Source organism: Salvelinus fontinalis, chromosome 8 (assembly GCF_029448725.1).
Source record: "Salvelinus fontinalis isolate EN_2023a chromosome 8, ASM2944872v1, whole genome shotgun sequence".
In the NCBI taxonomy this organism is placed as follows: domain Eukaryota; kingdom Metazoa; phylum Chordata; class Actinopteri; order Salmoniformes; family Salmonidae; genus Salvelinus; species Salvelinus fontinalis.
In genome coordinates, this window is record NC_074672.1 from 17,912,629 (window position 1) to 17,927,925 (window position 15,297).

The 15,297-nt window shown below is 41.7% G+C and overlaps 1 protein-coding gene across 4 annotated transcripts in view; it reads left to right on the plus strand.

Annotated features, from left to right (window-relative positions):
- The first annotated feature begins 4,198 nt into the window (after nucleotides 1–4,198).
- Nucleotides 4,199–15,297, plus strand: part of LOC129860788 (protein bicaudal D homolog 2-like) — a 32,547-nt gene continuing 21,448 nt past the window's right edge. The window contains exons 1-5 of one of the 4 annotated variants that reach the window (XM_055931529.1): nucleotides 4,199–4,342; nucleotides 5,801–6,134; nucleotides 10,576–10,788; nucleotides 11,055–11,207; nucleotides 14,759–15,223. In XM_055931529.1, the coding sequence (XP_055787504.1) occupies nucleotides 5,886–6,134; nucleotides 10,576–10,788; nucleotides 11,055–11,207; nucleotides 14,759–15,223 (1,080 nt within the window). In that variant the 5' untranslated portion in view covers nucleotides 4,199–4,342; nucleotides 5,801–5,885. The other 3 variants (XM_055931526.1, XM_055931528.1, XM_055931527.1) reach the window with 3 other exon arrangements.

Sequence of the window (15,297 nt, forward strand, 5' to 3'; positions counted from 1 at the left end):
TGCGTTTCGATACACCAGAAGTACATTCATTTCCAATGGAACGCTGCGTTTTGCCTTGCAGCATTGCGTTGCAGAGGCAGTTGCTGGGCGTTCTGTGTGGTGCATACGTTCGATTTACATAACTTTTACATAATGTTCATTAGGACTATAACTTTTCCCAACGTTGGTTTATAATCCTTTTTTAATTATGCAATGTTACCAAATGAAAAGAAAGTTGAGGTGGCTTCTGCCCTGATGAAGGTAGGCTAGTCTTCTCCAGGACCCATTGTTGTTCAAGACAGTTAGTCATTCATTACATTCTTATTGGACTCACATACACTCTTAGAGAAAAAGGTTCCAAAAGTGCCCTTCTGCTTTCCCCATAGGATAACCTTTTTTGGTTCCAGGTATAACCCTTTGGGGAAAATGTTATACATGGAACCCAATAGGGTTCTACATGGAACCAAAAGGGGTATTACTTGGAACCAAAAAGGGATCTCCTATGGGGACAGCCGGAGAACCCTTTTAAGTCGATAGTACCATTCTTTCTAAGAGTAGAGTTGGCCTGGGCTACAGTTTATTGATATAGTCATAGACTGAATTGTAGTGTTTCAAGGCATTGTTAATGATGGTTGATGAGTATTACAATATAATAAACTGTAATGAGATAGATATATGAGTAGATATAGTATGTGGGTGGAATTCAAGTTACACGCAATATTGATAATTATTTTGAATTATATTTCAGATTCTTGGCGACAGGGGACTCCTACAGGACCATTGGATTCAGCTTCCGAGTTGGACGGTCCACGGTGGCAGGCATTGTCCCCTCTGTGGCACAAGCCATTTGGGACTGTCTGGTTGGTGAGAATACATGCCTGTCCCCAAGGAGGAATGGAGAGGTGGAATTTCCCCAACTGTCTTGGCTCCATTGACGGGAAACATGTAGTAATCCAGGCTCCACCGTGCTCAGGTTCACAATTCTACAACTACAAGGGTACATATTCAGTTGTACTCTTGGCTGTAGTAGATGCCATCTACTGTTTCCGTGTTGTTGGTGCTTACTGCAAGGGAAGTGATGGCGGGACCCTCCGGGACTCTGCCTTCGGCCAGGCACTTCAGGATGGCGCCCTGGAGATTCCACCACCTGCATCACTTCCTGGAGCTGAAGACCTGGGACCTGTTCCCCACATCTTCGTCGGCAACGAGGCCTTCCCTTTAAGACCCAACCTCATGAGGCCCTACGCTGGACGCCAACTGCCATTGCCAAAGCCTGTAAGGATCTTTAACAAACGATTGTCCAGGGCAAGGTTAGTTGTTGAATGCGCCTTTGGGATTCTGGCAGCCCGGTGGAGAATGTATTGGAGAGTGCTTGGTCTCAGCCCCTCAAATGTCGATGCCTGCGAGGAGGCCACACGTGTTCTCTATAACTACCTGCAGAGGTCATTCCAGGATCCGCTCCGGGTGGAGTTGGGCACGCCAAATGGTCACCTACCTGATGTCACCAACGCAGGTGCCAACAACGCCCCCAGACAGGCACTCCAGGTGAGGGAGAAGCTGACCACCTACTTCTCATCGCCAGCAGGTGAAGTCCCATGGCAGTATGCCGTGGAGTGAAACTGCTCTTTTAAGAGCCCCCTAACACAAAGGTTATTTTAAGAACCATCCACCATTGTCCATAAAGTTGCATTTTTCCCCCAGATTACTTTATGTATCATTGTCTCTCTTCATTTGAAAGCTATATTTAAGTGACATTTGGGAGTAAAGACCACACCTTAAAACCCCTTCCCTCTCCCATTAACGTCAGTATGGCATGGTACATCAGGTGAGCGGGAGCACTAATTAAGGTTATACGACATACTATACATACTAATATATACAACATAGTATGATAACAAAGGGAAAGGGTAACCTAGGGTCCATACAAATAGTACAGCTTACCACCATGTTCACTGGCCTGACAAAATACAGGTGGGAAAAAAACGAATTAGGAAGAGAATGTTTTTACTTTCATCAAGAAATAAGCAGATTAAGTCTAAATGAGATATTAATAAACAACTGACTATGAAAACATAATTTTATAAGTATTCAAGTACAGGAAAGAACATGACAGGTATGTGTGTTGTAAAAATGTTTAAAAAAATAGAACTATTGAAAGAGGTGTGCGTGTAAAAAATAAATAAAATGAATGTGTAGCCTGTAATCTGTAAGAGAACAAGAGCATGTATTTTTGGCACAACTGCAGACCGATACAGGGACTACTCATAAAGCCTAGACGTAGTAGGGGAACTTCAGACATGGCCATACAGAGAGAGAGGGCAGGGCACTGGAGATCTGAGGCACAGAGAGGAGTGGAGAAGAGGTGTGTGTGTGTGTGTCTCTGGAAAAAATAAAATAATGTGTAGCCATAACACAGCTAAACAAACAAATGGCCCCTGGACGTCATGGACCAGTCGATGGAACATAACTTCACAAACAGTTTCAACACCCTGGTTTTCAAGTGGTTTTAAATGAAAGAAATATATTCACCTTTAGTCTCGTAAGAGACCAACAAGAGCATCTGTGAATTCTCCGGTGTATGAGTTTCAATTCTGTCAATTCAGAAATCTATGTAACACTAATAATGAATGCTATCCTAAGACTTTATAAACAAATGACTTTATGAATTGCCTTGTCCTTCCTCTCCGCTTCCTGTCCTTCCTGTGAGCTGGTCGGCTAAATTGACTCCATTTATGAAAGGGAAGAGAAAAACAACACATACAAGCTTAACATAATATGACACCATAAAAGGTGAGATTTATGTTAACTAAATACTGCTTGTATAGTGTAGTTAGTGGCATAAATATAGGAACAGTGTGGTAAAGTTGGTAATACTTGCTGTTTACTCATGGAATTTGTATTTCAGATCAAAAGATGAATGTGACAGGCAAATATTTAGACAGCAAACTGTTGTTTTAGGATATTTTCTAACCCAGAAACAACAGCTATACATTTGCCTTATATTAATACTTTGATCTGAAATACCAATTAATCTACATGAGTAGACTGTAAAAATGACCTACTTTACTTCACTGTCGCAACACTTATGACACTACATGTGATGAGAAAAAACGTACCCTTGAACTTGTCATCGAAAAGCAGCTGATACATTTTAACCTTGACTGCTGCTTTTCTTTGCTGAGGCAGCCTCTTCAGTGTTGGCACCAGGCTCATGGCAAAGAGGGTCTCTTCATCCTCCTTCCTGTGAGCATCAGGTTGGGCTGCATCCCTCTCGACGGCCTGGAGGAGCCTCTGCTGAAATGAGTTGAGTGGATCTGGGGGCTGGTACCTCCGATGACGCCTGGTGTGACATTATTCCTCTTTGTTTCTCTCCCTGTTTTTCTCCACGGCCACATCTTGTTCAACGAGGTCCTCAGTGGTCACTTCTGTGAGGTTCATAATAATCTCAGGTGGTCCAAGATCCAGAGGTGCTTCCTCCATTTCATCATCTTCCATGGCTGCACCGGTGGTGGTCATCGGTGGTGGTCATACTTGTGGATGATGTAGACGTTGTAGAGGGTCTCGCTGCACCGGTGGAGGTGATGGTCGCACTTGTAGGTGACGTTGAGGGTCTTGATGCACCGGTGGCGACAACACTTGTGGATGACGTAGTAGAGGGTCTGGCTGTAAAATTGCCACTCATTGCCCTAGGCACAATAAATGGATCCAGAAAAGAAAGAATGTGGCAGAAGCGCCAAGGCTGCAGGCCTGAAGCTGCCTTCTCTCTCTCTGATACCTGTCCCTGAGTCCTCTCCACTTCCTCCTACAGTCTTCTTCTACATAGACATGAACATGATAAGCCAAACCATTACCTAGCATAACTATAGTTATTAGATAGCTATCATGGACATGTCACCTACTGTACACATAGACACACACACACCGTTATCTGACCAAATTATCAGGGGTACAGTAGTATCTACCATTTCTATGACTATTTATCTAGCATACACTCTCACACTCTTTCAAACATGATTATTTGGTAAAGTTATCAGGGGTAGTAACTAGCATAATTTATTTGACTATTTCTTTCACACACACACCTCATTCAAATCAAGTTTATTTTATATAGCCCTTCGTACATCAGCTAATATCTCGGCTAGGTTAGCTAGCTAGCTAACTCTAACTAGCCACATCTAGCACAAGCTCACTACTAAACTGACCTGGCAATCCTACTATCGTTGACACTTGTCTCCAAGCAGCATTTTTAGTGTTTATGTCCCTCTAGCTGTCAGCAGTTGTGTCAAAAAGACACGGTTTTGAGGATACTGCGAAAATGATTCTTTCCTCCATGTGACCAACCGCATGCGACCATCTGCAAAAGGTACCTGCATCAGTATAGTTGCCTAGCTGCACAAAATGTTATGCAGCAGTGATGCAATGACACAGTCGGTGTGTTCGAAGCGTTAATGGTCTACTACTCCGGTTGCTTCCGAGCGCAATGATTTTCATCGTGCTCAAGCCAAGGAGGCACACATTGGTAGGGAAACCTGGGTGGGTAGCTAACGGTTAGCTAGCTAGTCCACGCAGAAATTCTACTTGAGGACTGGGAAGTGTCAAATTCTCTGAACCCTGCGGTTAGCTTGATTTCGATATACGATTATGAAATAACGTAGACTTTTGGCAACACAAGTGCATCGATATTGGAGGTGAGTGATTTAGCGAGCTAGCGATGCACTTGACTTGTTTTAGCTCTCTTGCGGCTATCTACCGTTAAATAGCTAACGTTAATTTGCCTAACAAACTAGTTAGTTAGTCGGACCACAGATGGCTGGCTAGCTAGCTAACTATAGTAGGAGTCTTTGTTTTGACAGTTCTGACAACTAACGTTAGCTACCTAAGTCAACTAGCTAGCTACGGATAACCAAGACAATGTGAACGTTTTAGCTCGCTTGCTTGCTAGCTAGCTAAAGTAGTTAACTTTTAGCTAGCTGATAATCTTCGTGTTGGGTAGACTCAACTCTGCTAATTAACTAACGTAACCATAGTTCATTCATCTTGAACTAACTAGTTTACTAATCGTAGTTAGATAACGACTTCTAACTAGCTTAAAACATGGTTGGCAAGTTAGCCTATCTAACGTTGATTGACTGACACCTAGCCAGCTAATGAGTTAGCTAACGTTAGTGTCTGGGAATTGTAGGTAACGTTAATTCATTGGACAGACTTGAAATTAATTTGACAGCCAGTCTACGTTACAGCAGGAGACTGACTGTAAAAGTTATCTAACGTTAGATGCTGCAACAATATCCCAATAGACATGCAGATCTGTAAATGTATAAATTATGATGTGTAGGCCGTCATTGTAAATAAGAATTTGTTCTTAACTGATTTGCCTAATTAAAGGTTACATTTAAAATAATTACATGTTAAACATGATAGCTAGCTTCATGCTCAAGTGGGAGAATGTTAGGCTAAAAACTGAGCATGTAAACAAATGCTGTAACACAATTTACAAATGTAGTTTCTTTTTTCTTTACACTCACTGGCCTTTACCCTGACAACAAAGATCACAAGAAAGTGACAGGGGGACTGGTTAAACTCATCTAATCACCTAATCTGACTCTTGATGACTGACTGGGCTGCCAAATGTATTATTCTCTTCATTTTAGCTAGTTGTCAGCTGTCAGCAACTCTTGCGAGTCAAATTAAATCATATTGTTTTACCTCGGGTTAGTTGCGCTTTCAACTGTAACATCATTGGTTACTATTTGTGGCAAGGAACAGTATGATGATCCCTAAATGCCCCTGGGCGGTGTGTTTCCTTCCTCCACTCCCACAGTGAGCAGTAATGAGGCAGGAGGATTGAAGGAGGAAGCAGGTGTCCTGGTGGTGCATTGGGAGACAGCAGTCAGGAGGAGGACAGGATGCTGGAGGTAGAGGAGGCAGGCCCAACAGGGGCTGAGGGAGATGATGAGATGGACCTGGGGGGCGGTGACCTGAGAGTGGAGGTGGTGAGGCTGAATTTGGAGCTCCAGGAGGCCAACGACGAGAAAGTGCAGGCGGCCCGGTATGGCCTGGTGGTGCTAGAGGAGAGTGCCGAACTGAAGAAGAAGCACACCCAGCTGGAGGAGGAGCACGAGACTCTCAAACAGGAGCTGCAGCAGCTTAAAGAGGTCAGCAGAATCCCAGTAATTATATCTAAAAAGCAGAAACACTATAATCAGGCCAGTAAAATAAATGTTCAATATAGCTATTATAAACCTTACTTGCACAGTAACAGCTACTACTACGTATGCATGGTGGTGACATTGTCTGTGATTGAGTTGAGACGAGACCTCTTGTTCATACGTTTCTTATGGCTTTGTCTAACACTAAGTACTTCAGTGTGAACAAGTGCCAGTCACACCTGGCTATGTATTAACCAACCCGGGATTTGCCAAACAATGGGCTTGCTGTTAGTACACAAGCTTTTCGCAAAGTTGTTCTCAACTAAGAAATCACAATCATAATGTTGCTAGGTAGCTGTTAATCCAGTGTTGCATAGCAAGTTATTCATTGCCTACTGAACATTTGATAGGTCCATTAAAGATACTCTATCATGTTGAAGCATGTTACTAGCTTGGCTGAATGAAAATCCCCCAAGACTCAAAACGAGGCCTGGTGTTTATATGAATAATTCAGTTTGTGTGATCAGGAGGACAGGTCAGTGTCTGCTTCTGTAGTGTCATAGGATGTTGATGTGTATAGATATGTTACTGTTTATCTCTACTAGAAATGTTCCATATGCACAAACAACTTATTTCTCTCAAATGTTGTGTGCAAATTTGTTTACATCCCTGTTAGTGAGCATTTCTCATTTGCCAAGATAATCTATCCACCTGAGATGTGTGGCATATCAAGAAGCTGATTAAACAGCATGATCATTACACAGGTGCTGGGGACAATAAAAGACCACTTTAAAATGTGTAGTTTTGTCACACAACACAATGCCACAGATGTCTCATGTTTTGAGAGAGTGTACAATTGGCATGCTGACTGCAAGACTGTCCACCAGAGCTGTTGTCAGAGAATTTAATGTTAATTTCTCTACCATAAGCTGCTCCAACATTGTTTTAGCAAATTTGGCAGTACATTCAACCGGCCTCACAACTGCAGACCACCTGTATGGCGTCATGTGGGCGAGTGGTTTTCTGTTGACAACTTTGTGAACAGAGTGCTCCGTGATGGCAGTGGGGTTATGGTATGGGCAGGTATAAGCAATTTGAATGCTCAGAAATACCGTGAAGAGATGAGGCCCATTTCTTTTAAGGTGTCTGTGACCAACAGATCCATGTCTGTATTCCCAGTCATGTGAAATCCATTAATTAGGGCCTAGTGAATTTATTTAAATTGACTGATTTCCTCATATGAACTGTAACTCAGTAAAATCAATGAAATTGTTGCTTGTTTCGTTTTATATTTTTTGTTCAGTATAATTTCAACGCTCATCTAAGATGCTCTGTCTGATGCAGACAACATTATGGCATTAGGTGTTTTTCCCTGTTCACCCCTATCAGAGTCAAAGCACACATCATTATCACTGTATAAAGGTTATTAAGTGTCGTTCATATAAATAAATAATCTGAATATATTGTAATCGGACAGTCACATTTTGGGTAATATTGTTTTTGAGCACTCATTCCAACTAGGCCCCTAGCCTAGCTTCTAACAGACCCTGTACAGTTAAAGTTGAAGTCGGAAGTTTACATACACTTAGGTTGGAGTCGGGTAAATCTAGTTTTTCAACCACTCCACAAATTTCTTGTTAACAAACTATAGTTTATGCAAGTCGGTTAGGACATCTACTTTGTGCATGACACAAGTAATTATTCCAACAATTGTTTACAGACAGAATATTTCACTTACTGTATCACAATTCCATAAGTTGACTGTCTTTAACAGCTTGGAAAATTCCAGAAAATGGTGTCATGGCTTTAGAAGCTTCTGATTGGCTAATTGACATAATTTGAGTCAATTGGAGGTGTACCTGTGGATATATTTCAAGGCCTACCTTCAAACTCAGCAGTACCTCTTTGCTGGACATCATGGGAAAATCAAAAGAAATCAGCCCAAGACCCCAGAAAAAAAATTGTAGACTTCCACAAGTCTGGTTCATCCTTGGGAGCATTTTCCAAACACCTGAAGGTACCATGTTCATTTGTACAAACAATAGTACACAAGTATAAACACCATGGGACCACACAGCCGTCATACCGCTCAGGAAGGATATGCATTCTGTCTCCTAGAGATGAACGTACTTTTGTTCGAAAAGTGCAAATCAATCCCAGAACAACAGCAAAGGACCTTGTGAAGATGCTGGAGGAAACGGGTACAAAAGTATCTATATCCACAGTAAAATGAGTCCTCTATCGACATAACCTGAAAGGCCGCTCAACAAGGAAGAAGCCACTGCTCCAAAACCGCCATAAAAAAGCCAGACTACGGTTTGCAACTGCACATTGGGGGGAAAATCGTACTTTTTGAAGAAATATCCTCTGGTCTGTAGAAACAAAAATTGAACTGTTTGGCCATAATGACCATCGTTATGTTTGGAGGAAAATGGGGGAGGCTTGCAAGCTAAAGAACATCATCCCAACCGTGAAGCATGGGGGTGGCAGCATCATGTTGTGGGGGGTGCTTTGCTGCAGGAGGGACTGGTGCATTTCACAAAATAGATGGCATCATGAGGGAGGAAAATTATGTGGATATATTGAAGCAACATCTCAAGACATCAGTCAGGAAGTTAAAGCTTGGTCACAAATGGGTCTTCCAAATGGACAATGACCCCAAGCATACTTCCAAAGCTGTGGCAAAATGGCTTAAGGACAACAAAGTCAAGGTATCGGAGTGGCCATCACAAAGCCTGACCTCAATCACATAGAAAATGTGTGGGCAGAACTGAAAAAGTGTGTGCGAGCAAGGAGGCCTACAAACCTGACTGTTACACCAGCTCTGTCAGGAGGAATGGGCCAAAATTCACCCAACTTATTGTGGGAAGCTTGTGGAAGGCTACCCGTAACGTTTGACCCAAATTAAACAATTTTAAAGGCAATACACTCAATTAGTATTTGGTAGCATGTAAACTTCTGACCCAGTGGGAATGTGATGAAAGAAATTAAATCTGAAATAAATCATTCTCTACTATTATTCTGACATTTCACATTCTTAAAATAAAGTGGTGATCCTAACTGACCTAACATTACCTCCTGCAACAACATGACTGAGAACCCAACAACCTGGTGTTCAATTGTGTAATTTAGTAGACGTTCTTATCCAGAGTGACTTGCAGTTATCAGGATGAGTAGAGGTAACTGAAGTAAGCCTCAATTGTTTTAGGTTGGTCTTGTTGAGATTGCTGCTGTGCTCTGAGAGTCTGTCTCCACCTGCATTCCCAGTATCAACCAAATCTAATTCACTAACCACATTTGTTTTGTTTTTTTATCACAAATTTTTCACTTTAATTTTACATGTGAAAGGAAAGCTGCTATGGGGCATACCTGTATTTCACACATTAATTAGTTCCAATTGCAGTATGACTTCAAATCAGGAGATTTTGGGTTCTATACCACCCCTATAATGTTGTGACGTTAAATGAGTATAGGCTATTTGCTTAGAAGTCGTAACTATCAAATCACATTTGTGGGGTAAAGTGAACAAAGTTGTCATTTGAAAGAATGTATTCCTCTTTGACTTGTCCCAGATGAAACTGGTTTGTACCACATTCTTTTTTTCCCTTTCTTTTTTTGGGGGGTGGATCAGCTTAATATTGCGGAAAGAATGTTGCTTCCAATGTAATTGTCTGCATCATTTCCAATCCCCCATATTTTTGGGGGTAAATATATATATCCATACACGTATGCATACATTACACATATATACATACACATACCTATATAGACATACATACTTTTTTAAAGAATATAACTTTATTATTATTCCCCGCAAACACTACCACCGATCCCCCAATTGGAGTAAACTGATAAACATTTCTGTATTTACCTTCAATTTATACATCTTATACACATTTTACAGACACAGTCTACTTTATAATAGTTCTCTCTTGTTTGTTCTTAGTCCTTCCTCTATTTCTGTTGTCCATCCAGTTTGATTTCCACTTGTAACTTTGCTATTTCACAAAAGCTCCGCACCTATACACATTTCACAGATCCCGTATGCCCTTGTACCACATTCTTACCTGAGGACACGTAGGCATAAGATATGCATGGGATGTACTTAATATTCAAGACCGCTCAGATTTCGACAGCTGGTCTGTGGAGTCCTATTACCACTGCCACGATATACATCTTTGTTGTCTTGGGTCTAAGAAAAAATGCTGTCTTTAGTAGATGTGCCACTTGGCACCGTGTTTTAATTTCCAGCTTGCCTTTCATGGTGCACCCCACTGATGGACCATGTGCCTTACATACCACCATATGGTGGTCACATGAACAACTGGACACCCAAATAAATCGCACCTTTTTTGTCTTTGTCTGTCTGTGGTCTCTGGCAGACTCTGGATGACGCCCAAATAAATGCCGCTCTTTTTGCTTTGTCTCCGTCTGTGTGTGCAACTAGGCTCTGTCAGACTCTGTGACCTGCCACAAGCGTGCAACAGCATATGGGGAGACCCGGGAGGAGTGCCTTTTGGAGGAGACTGCCAGCAAGGAGGCTGCCATGGCAACCAGCATGGCTGAGTTGCAGGCCGAGTTACGGCAGGCGCGCCTCGCTCTGGGCTACGCTCACGCTGAGATAGACCGACAGGCCGGCCTCTCCTCCCAGCTGAAGAAGGTATTAATAGTGTGCCTATCATTCACTGACGTACCTAATGCTTTACACACCACTATTCACTTAAATATGGAAGAATACAACTATTTAGTAGCATTTGTACATCTCTCCATCTAACAGAGAAATGTAGGTTTCAGTTAAATAGGCTCATTTTACGCTCTACTTCCTGCTAGTCTCTTGTGTGTGTTCAAATGTCAAGAGCAGTGTGCAGTGCTTCCATAACATTGTGTTATTAGTTCAACTGTATACTGAGAGTGTGTGTTTCCCAGGAGTGTGAGTGTTCGGAGCTGGAGAAGGGCCACATGAGGAATGAGATGAAGGAGTATAAGGTGCGGGAGCTCCGTCAGCTCCAGGACAACAGTGAGCTGGAGGAGGAGAACACCTGTCTGCAGAAACAGGTGTCTGTACTCAAGGAGAACCAGGTCAGAGCCCCTCCCTTCTAATCACTCGCCTCACTGATAATAACACTCAGTTAACACAACAGGGCCTTGTTCAGTAGGGAGAATAGTTTTTATTCTCTGAGGAAAAGCTGAACCTGTTCAGTAAAAACACTGCTTTTAGTTTTCTATTGCATGAAGTTTTGCTACAGTGTGCCCTACTGAACACAACCCTTGTCTCCCATCGGCACTTCCAGTACAACAGCCAGTAGTTGGGCCAAAATACTCCTATTCTTCTCAAAAGGCTCATGGAATGTGTACCTCAAATGACTCAGTACTTTGTGTAACCGCTGAAAAATGTGCAACGTCATAACAAACATTAGGAATGTGTTCGTTTCTTAATGGCCAAAAGGGGGTTCCAGATCATTCTGTGGTAGTGCTGAGCAATTAGTGTTTTTTTTTTTTAGGTCAGTTCGATTATTAAAAAAAAATATATATATATTGTTTTTTGTTTCGATTGGGTTGAATGTTGTAACACAGAATAAAATAATACATTCCCATGATGGTAGTGACGGTCCATTACTGCTTATTACTTATTAACCATTTATTCACGGTACTTTAATAAAATATTTCAGTTGTGTATATTACATTTGTTGTATTTAATGACTTTATTATTTAATTTCAAGTCATCTCATCTCTATAGAGCTGCTACCTATGCTCTCTGACAAAATCAGTACTTTGTAAATAAGGCCTACTTTTGACTGTTGAATATTAACTAGCAATCACTTTGATCATGTATTTTCAGATAGAGATACCTTGCGAAGCGACATTTGCTCTCTATATCCCACATGATCGCACATTCTTGTCTCTCATAGCAGGCGTAAAAGAAACACAAACCGGACACGTAGATGTGCAATGGATTATGGTCATTGTAGTTAGTTTAGTGCATAAAATGTGGTAATTATGTAGAATATTGGCCTTTTGGAAACTACATATCCCTACTACATCACACAGTTCAGGCTGGATCTGATCTCTCTAGAGAAACTGCAATGTGCGCATTGAGCTCACAGGAAATAAACTAACAGAATAGAATTCTAATAATTGAACCGATGGAGGTCAATGAGTTTTTAAAAAAAAAGGTAAAATAACTTGTATGTTAATCGCGCAGCACTATACTGTGTTTGGTAGGCTTCTATTCTTCCTGTCCATTTAAGTCTCCATCTCCTACTGGGTTTAGACTCTGAGGGTGTGTGATGAGGATTCTTTCCAAGTGGTTCATGAATAAGGGCTAGCCTTGTCTGGTGTGTGTGTGTGCTGGGTTTGGCTGACAGTGACTTCCCCTGTCGGTCTGTCTGACACACACACTCATTGTTGGGGAGTCATCTCAGATGGAAGACAATGGCATCTCTGAAGTGGGAAGTCTCTACGAACAATCGGGACAGATTTGATTCTCATCCTGGTCACGCAGAAGCATACTGTAATTGTGACGTAAACTCGTCTTACTCATCAGGTGGCCAAGTACCATAGATCAATTATAATAATAATAATAAGAAATAATTTACCAACTGCCAGTCCAAAAGTAAGTTGTAGAACATAGACCACAGAAATTCCTCATTTTCTAAGGTCAGAGTAATGACAGTTACACATTCCTAGTTCAGTACCACCCAACAGACATAAGATTCACTTTTATGTCCCTTAAGGAAGAATTCTCTGAAATTCAACACACCCCTCCCATAGTGACCTGACACCATTGTTGGGTAGGTTACTTCCTAAATGTAATCTGTTAGTTACTAGTTACCTGTCCCAAATTGTAATCAGTAATGTAACTTTTGGATTGCCCAAACTTAGTAATGTAATCTGATTACATTCTGTAACTTTTAGATGCCTTTCCCCTAAAGAGGCATTAGAAGAAGACAAATGTATGTTACCAATTGAACAAGATCTATTGCAGGATAAATCAATGTTACAGTTTACATAGCTGGCCATATGAATGTTACATTTTACTTTATGGGTTGGTTATGTAGGCTTCTTCTAACCCATCGTTTTCTACTTTATATAATAATACGATTAAATTATATCTTTACATTAAAAAACAAAGTCTCAGAATTCGTCCTTCCAATAAATGTTATACCCCTTGATCTTCAAGAATAGGACTTGCAAATATGGAAGTATAGATTAGCCTAATTGTTTAACCTGAGCATGACCTCAAAACTAAGGACTTATTAGCCATTGATTAGAGTTGTAAAATAAATGCTGCGCTCATGGAATGGCATGCTTTGAGCACTACTGAAAAATGCTATTTACTACTGAAAAAAGTAATGCCACATGCTGCATTTGCTATAGGCCTATTGTTTACCTTTTTGTTGATGACACTTTAATATATTGATAATGTGCAGCTGTTTAAAGGGTAAATCCACAGATGAAACAATAACAAAATGTTCGCCCTGCCGTTTTGGTAAAACGCTGAGGGATGGGCCTGGAGAAATGTAACCACTCCCAGATTAATAGACAAAGCTATGGATGTAAGGGCTGGTCATCCATGATATCAACATTATTGTTTTAACCATGTTATGAGGCTATACAGTGTTTGTTTACATTTACAATGTTTACAAACATTGGAGGAAAAGCAGCTTATATTTTGGGTTCTCATGGAGTGTGACAGTTGAACTAAGCTCATAAGACATTTCTAAGTTATATTCTTCAAGAATCAATGGAAATATAATTTGTAAGTCCAAAAATAGTTTTTAAGTCTATCAAAAGTGTGCACGTTTGAGAATGTCCTATGGATTTTTTTCCCTTTTTTTATCAGCATTAATTAAATTGAGCAATAAAAGACCCTCTTTTATTCCATAGGCTGGGATCTGCACTGTGCAGCTGTTACGAGCGCATTGTTCACTTGGCTCTCCACTGGTTTCAAAAACAATGATTGATAGGCAGCTCAAACTAGTTTAATTCAAACATTATTGGGTTCAAATACACATTTTAGACTTGTGAACAGCCATCCACAACAACCACAATCCGTAAGGCGTAAATAGCTAAATGAGAGAGCAGCAGTGTGATTCACATCAATGCGCTATGTAGATAACAATAAGTCATATCCGTATCGCCATAGACTACACCACTGCTGTCACCCTTACCTCCAAGTGTTTATTCAAGTTGGATAATCTTTGGATGGTGACAGCTGTCGCACCATTGGAAGACGCAGCTTGGACTGTAGCCTACAAAAGCTTATTCCTGCTCTTTTTCCGCAATCCATTAAACGTATTTAGTGTGTCATCATAGTGGTCTCTGACTTGTGATCAGACTCTCTCAGGTGGAACAAGCTTAAACTTGTGCCCCTTTTCAATGCTGAAATGACTGTCATTGAGAAAAGTGTTAACAAAAATTCTGAATTTAAAAGTAATCCTCTAAGTAATCAAGTTTTTCAAAAATATCTGTAATCTGATTACAATATTTTTGCTGGTCGCGTAACGGATTAGTTACCTTTTTTGTTTTGTTATAATGTACATGTAATCCCCAACCCTGCCCGTAACACTCAGTTCTACACTCTGAGTCTCTGTAATCACATGCCCTCTCTCTCGTCTTGTCATCTGCAGGTGGAGTTCGAGGCGGTGAAGCTGGAGCTCACCCACAAGGAGGAGCAAGACGACGTTCTCCGGGCCCAGCTGGAGGAGGCGGCGCAGCTAAGGGAGATCGCCGAGCGTCAGCTGGACGAGGCCCTGGAGGCCCTCAAGGAGGAGAGGGAGCAGAAGAACACCCTGAGGAGGGAGCTCTCGGCCCTAGCCCTCAACCCCTTCGACTCGGTCACACACCTGGAAATGCAGCTGGATGACAGTGGGGACAGTGGAGGGGGCCGGGAGCCCGAAAAGGATAGCGGTTGCAACGACGGCCCGGGGTCTGGTTGCGCTCCTCCTAACCCCAAGGCTAATGGGCACGTCCAGCGCTTCTCCACCCCCAGGAACAGTGACGTGTTCCTGAGGCCTGCCCCTGGCCTGGTGTCTGACCTGCTCAGTGAGTTGCACCTCTCTGACGGACAGAAACTCAAACAGCAACTCATGCAGGTACGCAATGGGATCAAAACCACGTACGTACTGGTACATACTGTATGGACACTAACTCATTTCAAGTAATCATC